The sequence below is a fragment of the Heteronotia binoei genome, chromosome 1 (assembly GCF_032191835.1).
Source record: "Heteronotia binoei isolate CCM8104 ecotype False Entrance Well chromosome 1, APGP_CSIRO_Hbin_v1, whole genome shotgun sequence".
Taxonomy (NCBI): Eukaryota; Metazoa; Chordata; class Lepidosauria; order Squamata; family Gekkonidae; genus Heteronotia; species Heteronotia binoei.
Window position 1 is genome coordinate 21,505,293 of NC_083223.1, and position 15,093 is coordinate 21,520,385.

Consider the following 15,093-nt stretch of genomic DNA (forward strand, 5'->3'; position numbering starts at 1 on the left):
GTAGTTATTAATGATATAAGAAATTGAATATATTGCCATATGTTACTAATAAAAATTGTTTGAAACCAAGAAAATGAAAAATGCTTCCGATAATCTCAGTCCCCATAAAATCCACTGCCTCTACATCAGTTGGCACCCCCATCCCCCCCCCCGCAAGATGAAGGATGTTTGCAGTGCCGGATTAAACCCTGTGGAGGCCCCTAGGCAGTCAAAATCTCGGGGACCCCCTTGGAAATTAGGGTTGGAGTGCCCACCCCACCACCTGTGGCCCCCACTGCATCCTGCAGGCACTTTCCCAAAAGCCCCTTTGACAAAGCTGTGGGGGAGTGGCAGAGAGAGGCAAACTTGGCGACGAAGCCAGCAGCAGCTGCACCAGGCAAGTTGGGCAAAGAGCAGTTCAGTTGCTGGCTGTGCATGGAGGCTGAGAGGGCTGCAAGCAGGGGGAAAACTGGGGCAGGGAAAGCCAGCCTGGAGCCCCTAAAGGCATGGGGGCCCATAGACCAGTGCCTACTTGGCCTAATTCTTAATCTGGCCCTGGATGTTTGCCCATAATCAGGGCCAGCGCTAAGGGTTCTGCTGCTAGAGGCAGATCCCTGTGCCGCGTCCCCCCTCCAGCTCCCTTGTGGGGGGGGGGGGTTTCACTAAAAGTGACATCGTCATGAGGGGGACTAGAGAGCAGCAGGTGGCGCATGAGAGAGTTGCTTTGCCGCCGCTTTCCCCCTGCACTACACCCTTCCTTGGAAGCCTGCAAAGAGCGTAGTTTTTAAAAGGCGGCTGGTCACCTTCGGGTTGATAGCGACCGAGCAGCGCCTTTCCATGAAGGGGAATAAGGGGGCGCCTCATAGCGCCCGAGGCCACCGTCTACCTACTCCCACACACCGGCCCTGCCCATAATGATCTGCAATGGAAATGAGTCACAATGAGAAATACATAGCAAGTTTTCATGCATTTTTTACTTGTCCTCCTTCTTAAAATATATAGGGAAATATATAGAGTTGCCAGCACCAGGTTGGGTAACTCCTGGAGATTGGGAGGATGGAACTTGAGGAGGGGAGGGACCTCAGCAAAATATAATGCCATAGAGTCCACCTTCCAAAGCAGCTGTTTTCTCCAGGGAAACTGATCTTGGTTGTCTGGAGATCAATTGTAACTCCAGAAGATCTCCAGCCACCACAGGATTAGCTGGTCCAATTACACTGGTATTTATAATTAATCAGAGCTTTTGTTTGGTAGCAGGAACTCTTTTGCATATTAGGTCACACACCCCTGATGTAGCCAATCCTCCACGAGCTTACAGTAGGCCCTGTACTAAGAGCCCAGTAAGCTCTTGGAGGATTGGCTACATAAAAGGGGTGTGGCCTAATATGCAAAGGCGTTCCTGCTACCCAAAATAGCCTTGCTGAGAAGAATATTTACATACTACTAACATCTCAGGGCCTTTTTTCGTAGAAAAAGTCTTTCAGGAACTCCTATGCATATTAGGCCACACCCCTGACATCATCATTGTTTCACACAAGGCTTTTTTTGTAGAAGCCCTGCAGAAATATAATCACTGAACATATTGAAATTAATACTAGCACCAAAACTGTTTTAAATTGTTTTAAACTATTTAATTATTATCAACTTAATTGTCAAAACTACAATGTTTATTCATTGTTTTATTGTTTTAGTCTCAATTGTTGTGTTTTATTTTTTTAGTATCAATTGTTGTGAGCCTGCTTCGGCGGGGAGGGCGGGATATAAATCCAATAAATAAATAAATAAATTTGCATGTTAGGCCACACCCCCTGACACCAATCCAGCTGGAACTGCGTTCCTGTGTGTTCTCGCTCAAAAAAAGCCCTGTAATCTCAAAGAGCAAAGAATAAATTACCAACACAGTAATTGACTGGGGAAGCATTTTAACTGGCAAGGTTTTGTTTAAGTCCATTCCAGCTGCATATACCAGTGTGGTCTAGTGGTTAGAGTGTCTGAGTAGAATCTGGGAGACCAGACTACAAATCACCACTCTGCCATAGAAACCTGCTGGGCGATTCTGAGGAGGGGTTGCCAGGTATCCCCTAGCAACCGGAAAGGGCCTTACTGGAAGTGGATAGACCTAGCCCGGCATTTCAGCCTTGTTGCTGGTGACATGGCAACATCGCTTTCTGAAAGTGACACCGTTACATCACTGGGCAACATGGCGCCTCTCTGGTATTTGGGCAAACCCTCCATGGTTTTACCACAGAGTTTCTGCACAAATACCAGAGCATCATTGAGTTGCCAGTGACTTGATAACATCAGTTCTGGTGCATGCCAGAAGTGATGGCTAAAATGTCAGACTAGGCATCAGCAGCTGATGATGAATTTTCCTGCTGGCCAGCTGGCTGGTGGTGGGGTGGGGTCTAGGGTTGGGGGGTCCCCAGCTCTAGCAGAGACCCTACCCTGGGCCAGTCACACACCCTCAGCCAAATCTACCTCAGAGGGTGGTAGTTATGAGGATACAATGGAAGAGAACAGTGTTAGCCCCTTTGGGTCCCTATTGGGGAGAAATGTGGGGCATAAATTAAGTAAATAAAATAAAGAATTGTGGTATCCACAAAACAGATCATATTGGAATTAAGATTTGTTTCTCTGAGGCAGAACATTCTTTAAACTGAAGTCATTTAACACTGCTGGCAGCTGAGAGGAAGTCAACTAGATTGCCAGTGAATTTCAGGCAGTACAGTTTTTGTCTGGCACATAGGTGGATTGAGGCTGCGGTGTGGATAGGGCGGGGACGTTAAAGAAGAGTAGTTGCGTAGATAGGCAGGAAACTGAAAGTAAGAAGAGCCAACACATCATGCTTTTTACATAAAGTTCCCAGCCTCCCACTGGGGAATGGGGTTTCCTCTGGTTTTGGGCCCCCCAACCCACTGGCATGGAGCTGGCTTGCAGGGGGATCCCCGCCCCTAAAGAGCTCCATCACATGCGTGCCCAGCATGATGACATCACCTCTACGTGATGTCATTGTACTGAGCACATCACACAAGGACGCTCTAACAATTTGGATAAAAACTCTATTGCACCATAGAGTTTTTACCCAAATTGCTAGAGCATCCTCACGTGATGTCCCTGGCGTAATGGTGTCACTTCCGGGTGACATCATCATGCCACACACATGCACACATGAGGAACTTCTCTCTGCTGAGAGCCAGGTAAGACCAGGCAACCTTATTTTTACAAAAAATACAGAAATGTCCTCTTAAGGAGGCTATTTTAGGTCTGAAATGCCATTTGAGCACAGAGACACTCTAAACTATCAGAGGCCCGAGTCTTCTCTAGGGCTCAGTATAAACTGGGGCTTGTACTTTGTCCACTTGCCCTTGTTCTTGCTTACTGAAAGTCAATCACTTCCTCTCACAAGCATGACAGAGGGAGACAATTTGCATCTGGCTAACAACAGCGGCAAGGTCCGATTCAAGGAAGAGTTTTATCATCATAACGCGAGAACCTATGAAATTTCCCTGAAGCCCTTTATTTTTACCTGCTGATTGGCCCATCAGATTTTGAGCTTCTTCGGAGGAATGTAAGGGCAGCTTTTCTCCTGAAGAGCAAAGAAGAAACAGATTTAAGGGTGTTTGCCTTCGAGGAGATAAGCAATGTCACTTCATCTAAGAAGCTCAAAATATGATGAACAAAACTGATAGAACAGGCATTTCTGCGGTGGTCCTAATGACATGAAGATCTATCCTGCGACACACACAAGTGGCAGTTATCTGCCCACCTAGGGCTCTCGTGACCAAGAATTAACGTTACACTGCATTTTGCTGGTCTTTGTGAGACACGGTGTCCCGTATGAGAGCTTTGCTGAAGGCCAAACTAGGCTCACTTCAAAGGAAGGGTTGATCCACAAGAATTATTGATCAGACAAAGATTGGTTGATATTGAATTGCAGGTTCTCGAAAGCCTTTCTAAAGGCAGAAGTTCACCCTTGAGTTTGGGGTTTTTACCTCCTGGGTATAGGGCTGAATATCTCACCTGCCTAACGGCCCCTTGGCAACACAGAGCCTATTCGCTAGCTAGGTTCAATGTGTTACCATCTGCGATACCTCTTGGAAGATTCCATAAAACTCCCTATGCTAACAGACTGTGCACTTGTGCATGTCCAGAGATAGAAACGTTAGAACTTGTGTTCCTAAACGGTACTTTTTACTCTGACCTGTGCTCCGTACTCACTGACCCCTGTCTGAGTGAGCAAACAGCGAAGCTCGACAAATATAACATTGCCTTCCTGTTGTCAACTCAGAACCAATTGGTAATTGAAACTGTTGCAAAATTTCTATATTTAGCATCTAGGAGGCTCTTTATGTATTTGCAAATTGCCATTGGATGGATGGATTGGTTCCTTGTTATGTTTGATATCATGCCAATAAAGGTTATTGAATTGAATCATGGACCTCTCCCTGCATTTCTCATGAGCATCCCATTCTGCGTGCGAATTAACAACCTTCAGCATCTTTGACGATATGAATGAAACACCATAGACAGTTCCTAAAAGCATCAGAGAGATCTGCAGGAATTGACATTTTTTTTTTCTTACTGTCCCAGCTGATGGCTTCTCTTGTACAAAGCCCACAGCCGTATCAGCCTGAAAACACTCGCTGTTGTCTGATCTCAGAAGCTACGCAGGATCGGGCCTGGTTAGTACTTGGATGGGAGACTACCTGGGACACAGCGGACATTGTGAACATGTGACCTGCAACCATTTAACCCACTCGTTTCCCCCACAAAGCAAAGCAGTTTACACTTCTCCCCCAGTAGCGGACTGAACTCACACCAGTAACGAAGAACACTTGATCTGAAATATTGCTCTAGGGTCTTCAACCTCTCCCCCCACTGATAGTTGCAACTTCAGTTTATATAGATATATTTTCCTATTTTCTTTTCATTCAACAAAATGAGCTTAGAAAGAAGAGAGAAAACTGCACAGGTAAGAAGAGAAGGAAATCCATAAAGGGAATCTGGGTACGTACCAGGGAAAGCAGGGGTGGTCTGTCCAAGGGGAGTAAAAGGGGTTTGCTGCATAGCCAACTGGTGGAGCTTGGTCAACTGCTGAGGGGTAGGAGGGACATTAGAACTAAGAAGGTTATTGTTATAGAGTACAAGAACAAAATTATAATCAAAAAAATAACAACGACAGGAAGCCATGTGGGAACATGGCAAACACAGCTTTAACAGAAGGACTTGGCCTGGGTAAATGCAATCATGCCCCCATTCAGGGCGGTTGTGCTCGAGCAGGGTCTGAAATACAGGCACCTAGTTTGGGTTTTCTGACTTGATCGCTGAAAGGGAAGAGAGGAGACCGATGTAAACCAATCGCTCTGTGTCCCCACTGGGGAGAAAGGCGTGGTATATGATGTCAGTCAGCCAATCAGTCAATTAACTCCTGCCGATATAATTATCTTTTTCTTTCCTGACAGAAGTTTGGCCACTCTAGATTAGGAGCTCTGTTGCCACAGACCAGTAACTGGTGTCTAAGTTACTTAGTGATAGACATTCTAGGGGCCCAAATAATGGTCAAGTTGCACAGTTATGAGGCAAATGTGTGCCTTGTCCAAAATAGGTATGTATTTCAGACCCTGTTCACCCCTTGTTGTGCTTGGAACTTTTGATCACCCCTTTACAAAGACCGTGTAAAGAGGACTCCATTTTGGAATACATTTTGTGCTGTTATCTCTTATTATTATTATTGAAGTAACAAAACAATTGTCAAGTCCCCTTTCAAAATTTTGTGGTGTTGCCTGAGGGAGCAATATTAGAATTATTTAAGTGCTGAAACCTGAACAGAGCAACAGAAATCAGCCAAAGAACACACCTCAAGCCAATCCAACCAGCCCTCCAAAAAAAAAAAATCTAAGTTGGGGGCGCTTGTAATTGGAACTGGGGGAATGGGGGGGGGGCAAAAATGTTTCAAAAATTCTTGCTCCTGCAGCATCTCTGAGGGAAGGGGTGGAGGGAAATCTGACACCAGCAATAGTGAGGGTGAAGCACTGGTCAGGCAGAACACCTGGGTGGGGGGTGGGAACTGAAGAAGACAGGTGGGAAAGTTGAGGGGAGTTTGAGAAGTAGAGCAGCCCCCTCCATTATTAGAGTTGGCAAGCTGGTCACCAGAAGCGGACGGCATGCAAGGGAAATCCAAGTTTAAGAAGCGAAATGATGGAAGAAGGCACTAAAGAGAGTTACAATTCGAGTTTACTTTCCAAACCAAACACACTGTAAACATTGCTTTTCCAAATCCTGTTCAAATTTATCATTAGGAATCTAACAGCAGCAGCATCCAAAGTAGAATTATACCATTCAAAGGCCACTGACTTTTAGAACAGTATAACTCTGCATGAGAGGACTAGCACTTGAAGTCAGCTACATCTCATACTAAAGTCACATGCTACATAATAACTATGTGGAAATCATTTCTGCTGATATCTTTACATTCAGACCACTTTCCCTTTTTATTTTTTAAATTCAAGACTGCACCACAATGTTTGGTGTGACTTTATTCCGGCAAAAAAAAATGGCAGATCACATGAAAGGGTTTCATGTGAACAGATGTGAATGGAAATTAGTGGATATGAACATATTCATCTTGCTTTTTTATAAATAAGAATTGCCTGGTTTGATCTTAGAACCTCCTTTGGCTTCATTTCATAGAGCGATTTTCCACAGACAGACCCCCTGCCCCTTTACCATCATTTTCAGTTAGGGCCATTTCTTCTTCCTGTTGTGAAAAGTTCATTTTTGTTTGTTTGTTCACTACAGTGTGTGTTGGGGTAACTTAGGGTTAGGGAATGTAAGCAAGTGCTTCAAAAAGTAGAACTAGTCAGTAAGGTTTCCAGGTCTGGGTTGGGAAATACTTGGAGATTTTGAGGATGGAGTCTGGGGTTGGAGGGGTTGGAGGAAGGGACCTCCGTGGGTTATAATGCCATAGAGTCCACCTTCCAAAGCAGCCATTTTCTCCAGGGATACTAATCTATCACCTGGAAATCAGGAGATCCCAGTTGTATAATCAGTTGTTATTCCAGCCAGTACCTGTAAGTTGGCAACCCTTCTTATGGGCTCATTTGGCACTCCATTGATCCACTGCAAGGGAACCACGTTGGAAGAAAACAAAACCCAACATCTTTAAAATATATATTAATAAGGAAAGCGGAGAGATTCCGATCAGTTCTCTGGGTGGAAGATGCTAAGACTGAGGTGAATGCCATGCCACATATTTCCGGCAGCAACGAAGGTCATGGAAATATCAAGAAACCTCATGGATTACAAACTTGTAACAGTTAGACTGAAGGCCAGTAGCACTTTAGAGATCAAGAAGACATCTGAGAGTCAAAACACCCTTGGTCAGAACTGACTTCAGTGAGAACCAGGAGTCTAAGATCTGATTTAGATTCTCTAAAACTGGCCTCAGTGGTACAGATACATTTGTGACCAGGGCTTTTTTTGCATATTAGGCCACACCCCTCTTATGTAGCTAATCCTTCAAGAGCTTACAGGGCTCTTATTACAGCTCCTACTGTAAGCTCTTTGAGGATTGGCTGCATCAGGGGTGTGTGGCCTAATATGCAAAGGAGTTCCTGTTACAAAAAAGGCCCTTCTTGTGCCCATCTGATCTCAGGCCTCATTTAACTGGGACACAGACAAGGAGAAAGAGCTAACCTGCGCACCATTTAATGTGGGCATCTCCCCTCCCAAAGGAGCTCTGAGGGGTGAAGTAAATCTCACCGCAGATGTACAATTTACTACTGGGCAGCAGTGCTTCTCAGCTTCACTGGAGCAGATCAGACATTCCATCTTCCATAGGGCCATGTCTGCACTAGAGTTGCCATGCCAACCCCCAACTGGGGCCTGGAGACCTCCTAGGATTACAACTAATCTCCTGTCTACAGAAATCAATACCCCTGGAGAAAATGGCTGCTTGGGACAGGAGATTCTATGGCATTATATCTGTCTAAGGTCGCTCGTCTTCCTAAAGTCTTGCACTCCCCAAATATTCAGGAATTCCCCAACCTGGAGTTGGCAGCCCTAACAAAGAGTCTCTACATGGAGGATTATGGAAAACCTGAAGTAGGGATGGGGACAAATCAAAGCACGAATCGCGATTTGTACCAAAAATAGCCAATTCATGATTAGTTCCGAATTGGTTCAGGTACTTCTGCTATGCATGATTCACAAAATGAAGCGGTTTATTTTTGGGGCAGTTTGTCTGTGTTGTTATTGGGGGGGTGGGAATCCTGCTTGCGCACCACAATGTGCCCAGCGTGATATCACCCAGAAGTGATGCTATCACACCAGGCACACTGCCCTGGCAAACATGCCCAGGGCGATAGCATCATTTCCAGGTGATGTCATCACGCCAGGCACATTAATGGCATGCCTACACTTTCTAGCTCTCCCAAACCAAATGAACCAACAAACCACAATTCGTTCAGAAAATTTAAAAAAACCCCACACTAACAGAACCGAACCACCGAATCAGGCAAACCCATGAACTCTGAAATGAAACGAACCACCATTTTCATCCCTTATCTTGCACCCATCCCTTATCTGAAACAGCCCTATAAGGGAGTGATACAATAAAGGCAATAGATACAATGACCAAACTTGCATAAGAAATCATGACACCCTTTCACTGCTGAATTTTATAGTGCTGCTTGGCATTGTATTAGTTGGTCAGGTATAATCCATTTTAGTCTGTACAGCAGTGCAGAAAAAAGTTTGGAAAATGAGGCAAATTTGCTTCTTCTTGCAAAAAAGATAAACTTCTGTTCTACATATATGTATGTATCAAGGAAAGCAAGGGATATACAGTAAGAGATAATGTCCCAGTCAGTTTAATCAGTAGTTTAATCAAGAAAATAAGGAGAAATTTCACCTGGCATAGCTGAGGGTTAGGGAATTACCTTACACTTCATTTCGTTTCTCAAAAAAGGTCCTTAAGTTGAAGGCTGGGTATTATGGAAAGTGACTGATTAGTTCATTAAACTGTGAAAAGAAAGACTGTCTAAAAAATTAAGAAGTGAATAAACAAGGGGGGAAATTATTACAATTTATGCTCTAACATTTTATAGCCCTTGAGTGTACTAATAATTATTTAATTTACTGTATACATATATTAATAAAAGCAGGTAATAGCAGCATAATTTCTAGATGTTCACAGGAAGTATTTTTTATCTATGGCTACCTCAATCTGCAAACTCTCTGGTTTTCAGTAGAACAGGTTTACATATGAGGAGAGGAAGAAAAAACTCTGAATTTAGCTTCAAACTTGGCAATTAATCATAGTAGCCTTCTGTTAGACCAAGACTTCCGTTTTCTAGCCTTTGATGTTATCTTGATACAAAAACGATCCTGGTTAGTACTGCTGGCTTCCCACTAGAGATGGGACACAGTTTATGTTTCATGAACCAATCCAATCCAACCATTGGTTCATGAAGTGTGTCTCCAATAAACCATCCCTCAACCTCCAGAACCTCCACGGAAGGTTCAGGGATGGTTTGTGCCTACCCTTAGTTTCCCCACGTACCATGTAGCTGCTGGCACCTGGGGAAGGCAGGTTGAACAGTCTTCCTCTTGAGAGTGGCTTCCACAGGAGCCCCATGGCCCCATTGGGTACTATGGAGAAACCATGCTATGGCTACAGCGAAACTCCAAAGAAGGGTTTTAAAAGTTAAACTCCTTCTCCCTTCAGTTGTGCTGCAGCAGTGGCACCATCTCTCCATTGTACCCTTTGAGCCCATAGGGTACAATGGAGAGGTCATGGGCTGCCCCAGCTATGCCAAACCACAAACCAGAGAACCACAAACCGGTTCAGGGAACATGGTGGTTTGGTTGATTCATGATTCCTTTGGTTCATGCAATCAAGGAAAGGAAAGGTCCCCTGTGCAAGCACCAGTCGTTTCCGACTCAGAGGTGACATTTCTATCACAACGTTTTCACGGCTGACTTTTTATGGGGTGCCTTCCCCAGTCATCTACACTTTCCCCCCAGCAAGCTGGGGACTCATTTTACCAACCTTGGAAGGATGGAAGGCTGAGTCAGCCTCGAGCTGGTTACCTAAAAACCCAGCTTCCACCGGAGATCAAACTCGGGTCATGAGCTTAGGACTGCAGTACTGCAGCTTTAATACTCTGCGCCACAAGGCTCTTTCATGCAATCAAATGAACCACCATTTCCCTGGTACAGGCCCATCCCTAATTCCCACCATCAGAACATAACTCCTAGGGAAGCTGTCCAGGTTACAAACCAAAGGCAAGCTCAATGTCGATGCAGATTGAAGGATTTCCTAAATCCACCTTTCTTGTGAAATAACATCCAGAGACTTTGTTGCATGAGATGCTCAGGTAGTGTTCAAGAGCAACACTCTTGCATGGTTTCTCTAGCATGCACTTGTGCACAGATATCTCACTTTCCCAACAATCAAGCAGAAATAGTTTCTTGCTGGGGGGACAAAGAGTGATTCTTTCCCAAGTGAGCAGTTCCCATTGCTATTGCCAGGGTCTGCATAAATGTCAGGCACCGACTGGGCTGTGTCTGTGACATCACAAGTGACATAACAAATCATCTTCTCCCTGCCTTTGTTATGTGGCTTTATGGGCTAAAGACGTACACCAGTTCTTGCCCTATAAGAAAGCTAGCCCCACTCAATTTATTAAGGGGGGCAGGATATACTACTGATGAGCAAAGAACCAGGTCCAATGAAAATGTGGTTGGGAAAGGTACATTAACCAAACTTTTGGGGAAAGTGGAATGCTTGTCTGTGGCCTCTGTGATCTTAACTATTTTAAAATACTAAATATTCTTATCACCTCCAGCAGTAGCTACACTGCAGATAAACTCATTCCTGCCTTGGGTAAAATCAAGAGGAAAATGGTGAATAGACTGCCATTCATCCCATTGTGTCTAGTTTTACCTCCTCTTGGCTGCTTACTAGGGTTGCCAAGTCCCCTGCCTCCTCAGGCGGAGGACTTTCATGTGCGCATGAAGCGTGTGTGCAATGCAATGACATCACCTGGAAGTGATGTCATCGCACTTGCAACATCGCGCGCCAGCCCCTCTAGGCATTTCCAGGAAAACTCTATGGTTTTGGGAGAGGAAAACTCTATGGTACCTATTGTACCATAGAGTTTTTCCTCCCAAATGGCTAGAGCATCTGGGAAAACCACAGAGATTTCCTGGAAATGCCTAGAGGGACTGGCACGCAGCATCGTTGGGGCAATTATTGTTCTTCCAGGTGATGTCATAGGGCCCCGTTGGTCCAATGTGGGCCAGCGGGTTGGGAATCTCCCAGGCAGGGGAACCCCAGCCCGGACTGGGGGCTTGGCCGCCCTACTGCTTACAGACAGGTGGTTAAAGCCGTCCTGGGGATGGCAGGCAGGCAGATCTAAAAAGTGCATCTACATGTGCAGCTCTGCCTGCTGTCCCCATCCCGCCCTGACTTGCTGGAAGCCAGCTCAAAAAGGCACCACTTTGAAAGTGGTGCCTTTTAGCTGGGGCACCTCCTAGGCCCAGGTCTGGACAGCCGGGAAGTGCCCGAAGAGTGCCCAGGGAGCCATAGATGGGGCGCATGAGTGCTCCAGATGCTTCCCAGATGTAATTGTTTTATTAATGCACCATTGGTTACTATGTTGTTTATTAATGTTTTATTTATTAATGTACCATTGATCACTGTGTTGTTAGCCGCCCTGAGCCTGCTTCGGCGGGGGAGGGCGGGGTACAAATAAAATGTATTATTATTATATTATTATTATTCCCGGGGTGCCCACAGCCTGTCCCTGTGCCAGGGTTACCATTTTCCAGGTGGGTCTTGGAGTTCTTCTGGCATTACAGCTTATCTCCAGAGAACAGAGAGCAGTTTCCCTGAAGGAAATGGCAGCTGCAGAGAGGACTCTAGGGTTGCCAAGTCCAATACAAGTAATATCTGGGGACTTTGGGGGTGGAGCCAGGAGACAATGGGGGTGGAGCCAGGAGCAAGGTTGTGACAAGCATAATGGAACTCCAAAGGGAGTTCTGGCCATCACATTTAAATGGACAACACACCATCTAAATGCCTTCCCTCCACTGGAAATAATGGATAGGGGCACCTTCTTTTGGGGCTCATAGAATTGGACCCCCGGTCCAATCTTTTTTGAAACCTGGAGGGTCTTTTGAGGAGAGGCATGGGATGCTATGCTGAAAATTTGGTGCATCTACCTCAAAAAACAGCCCCCTCAGAGCTCCAGATAACTGCGGATCAATTCTCCATTATTTTCTATGGGAATTAGTCTCCATAGGGAATAATGGAGTGCCCAGCAGACATTTCCCTCCCCTTCCCCCGCTTTCTGATGACCCTGAAGTAGGGGGAGGGCTTCCAAACCGGGGGATCCCCTGCCCCCACCTGGGGATTGGCAAACCTAGAGGACTCTATGGTGTCTCATCTCTGCTGAGCTCCTCTCTCCCCCCCAAAAAATCTGTCCTCCCCTGGCATTACCCCCCAATCATTTTCAGGGGACTCCCAATAAGGTGACAAAAACTGTGACTGACTAAATGCTCCTACACAAAAAAGCAGCCTTGTCTCTAGAAAACCGGACTGTCAAGGAGAAGGCTTTGTACCTGACATGCTAGTTTTCTAGATGCGGGTGTGACTTTGGGAATAGTAAAACATTACGTTATGTAAGCCTCCAACTGCAGCTGATGTAGGAGGGGCTTTTTGTAGCAGGAACTCCTTTGCATATTAGGCCACACCCCCACGATGTAGCCAATCCTCCAAGAGCCTACAGGGCTCTTAGTACAGAAGCCAACTGTAAACTCCAGGAGGATTGACTACATCAGGGGAGTGTAATCTAATATGCAAAGGTGTTCCTGCTACAAAAAAAGCCCTCAATGGAGAGTTCCCAACCTCCCACCAGGGGCAGGGTTTTCCCCAATTTTGGGGCCTTCACCCTGCCACCACAGAACTGGCTGGTGAGGGAGCTCTACCCCCCGAAGAGCTCCAGCACACTGCAACATGCCCAGCCTGATGACATCACCCAGAAGTGACATTATTGTGCTGGGCACATAACGGAGGGGCGCTTTAGCATTTGGAAAAAATTCTGTGATAACCATAGAGTTTTCCATGAAGTACTGGAGCCTTCACCAGTTGCCAGGTAAGACATAGCAACCCTAAGCTGGTGTGGTACAGTCACAGATAGACCAACAGAGCAAGAAACTAGAGGAAAGGAAATCTTTGATTGTACCAAGTACTTCGCCTCCGAGAGCACTTCCAATAAAAATAGGCCAGGAGTCCCCAGCCTGGAGCTTGAGGCTGCCACTATTCCTGGTGTCCACCAAGTGTTTTCAGAGAGTGGGTGGGGCCAGATGGGGCTTTTGCCCAGTGAGGGTTTTAATTGGGTATTGAGATTTGATTGGCTGTGCAGGGTTTTTTTTTTTTAATGTTGCTTCAACAGCAGGTACCACCTCAGCACAAGGATCTTCACTGTGTGACTGAAGATAAACTGCAGCGGCCATTTTGTGGCTGGCTACCTCATTTTTGGCAGCCATTTTGTGGCTGCGCTCATCATGCTGTGTCAGACTTCCAAAGGGGCTCATAGGCTCAAAGTGATTGGGGACCCCAGTTGATGCATTACTTATATTCCCTTCTACCAAAGCTGCTTATGAAACACTTAGCGGAATACTCAAGGAAAGGGTGTTCACTTTCACCTCTGAAATGGTCACAAAAATCACCTTGCAATCAGGGAACTGCAGCACAGCCAGGCATTCAGATCCCACCCCCCCGCAATTGGGATTGAGGATATCCTCACCAACAAAGCAACAGGTAGATTTATCTTAGTGAGTGCATCATGCATACAAATCCAGCGTGTCTCTAATAGCACATGTATGGTTAGCTAAGAAGAGGCCTCTGATTGCCAGACACTTATCGGGAGGGAGGGAAGAGTAGGCAAAGCTTTCTGACAGCCAGTCCCTGAGGCACAAAATGCATCTCTCCAGAGAGACTTCCAGTTTTTAGTTTAGCAAAGGGATAGCACAGAAGAAAGCAAAGAATTTGACGACAGGCCAAGTCCTCAGTGTGAAATAAAGTTGAGCGCTGCTAGGTTAAAAGACTATTGCCAAGACTACGATTGGCCAATTACTCTGAGCGACATGGTTATTAATATTATTGTCTAATATTAATATTAGTAGTATTTGACAGTAGTAGCATGCAGGTGACATAAGAAATCAACATACGAAAGTGAAACTCACATCTGGGTGTGGAATAGCATACTGTCCCTGAATTGTATAGGCCTGCAAAAGAAAAAGGAAAAAACAAAAAGAGTTTCAGGATTGGGCTGCTGGGTAGTCTACTTGGATAACAGCTTACACCCCACCAAAAAGATGGTCTTCACCAATGTTCCCTCTAAGCTGTGGAGTCTTGTGAGCAGAAATTCTACTTTGTGAGCTACTGGCATTAAAGTTGTGAGCTACTGCATAAATTAGTTTGCTTTGAGGCCATTTTTCCTGAGCTGAGACAAAAATGTGTGGGCTGGTGGCTAAAAAATTGTGAGCTAGCTCACACTAACTCAACTTAGAGGGAACACTGGTCTTCACACTGACCTCTCTGACTTCAGTATTGGTTGGACTGATGCACTGTAATCTATCCTAGGGTTGCCACCCTAGTTGGGGAATTCCTGGAGATTTAGGGGTAAAGCCTAGCTAGATTGGGGTTTGGGGAGTGGAGGGACTTCCCTGGTGTAAAATGCCATAGAGTCCAACCTCCAACCATTTTCCTCAAGGGAACTGATCTCTGTTGTCTACAGGCATTGCAATTCCAGGGGATCTCCAGGTAGGGTTGCCAGATCTGTGTTGGAAAATACCTGGAGATTTTGGGGAGTGGATTTGGGAGAGGATGGGGTTTGGGGAGGGGAGGGGCCTCAGCATAGTACAATGCCATAGAGTCCACCCTTCCAAGCGGCCATTTTCTCCAGGGGAGCTGATCTCTGCCTGCTGGAGATAAGTTGTAAGAGTTGGAGATCTCCAGGCCCCACCTGGAGGCTGGCAACCCTATAAGATGTCATCAATTGCAACAGATCATAAAGAAAGAGCAGACAGCCAACCATAACAGCT

General features: G+C 45.6%; 1 protein-coding gene across 22 annotated transcripts in view; it reads right to left on the reverse strand.

The window, feature by feature from the left end:
- Positions 1-15,093, reverse strand: part of PCBP3 (poly(rC) binding protein 3) — a 116,668-nt gene that overhangs the window by 17,693 nt on the left and 83,882 nt on the right. For 6 of the 22 annotated variants that reach the window (XM_060232187.1, XM_060232240.1, XM_060232274.1 and 3 more), the window contains 3 exons: positions 14,233-14,274; positions 4,995-5,073; positions 3,506-3,565 (listed from right to left, as the gene is read on the reverse strand). In XM_060232187.1, coding sequence (XP_060088170.1) covers positions 3,506-3,565; positions 4,995-5,073; positions 14,233-14,274 — 181 coding nt within the window. The remainder of the gene's footprint in view (positions 1-3,505; positions 3,566-4,994; positions 5,074-14,232; positions 14,275-15,093) is intronic. The other 16 variants (XM_060232249.1, XM_060232196.1, XM_060232284.1 and 13 more) reach the window with 5 other exon arrangements.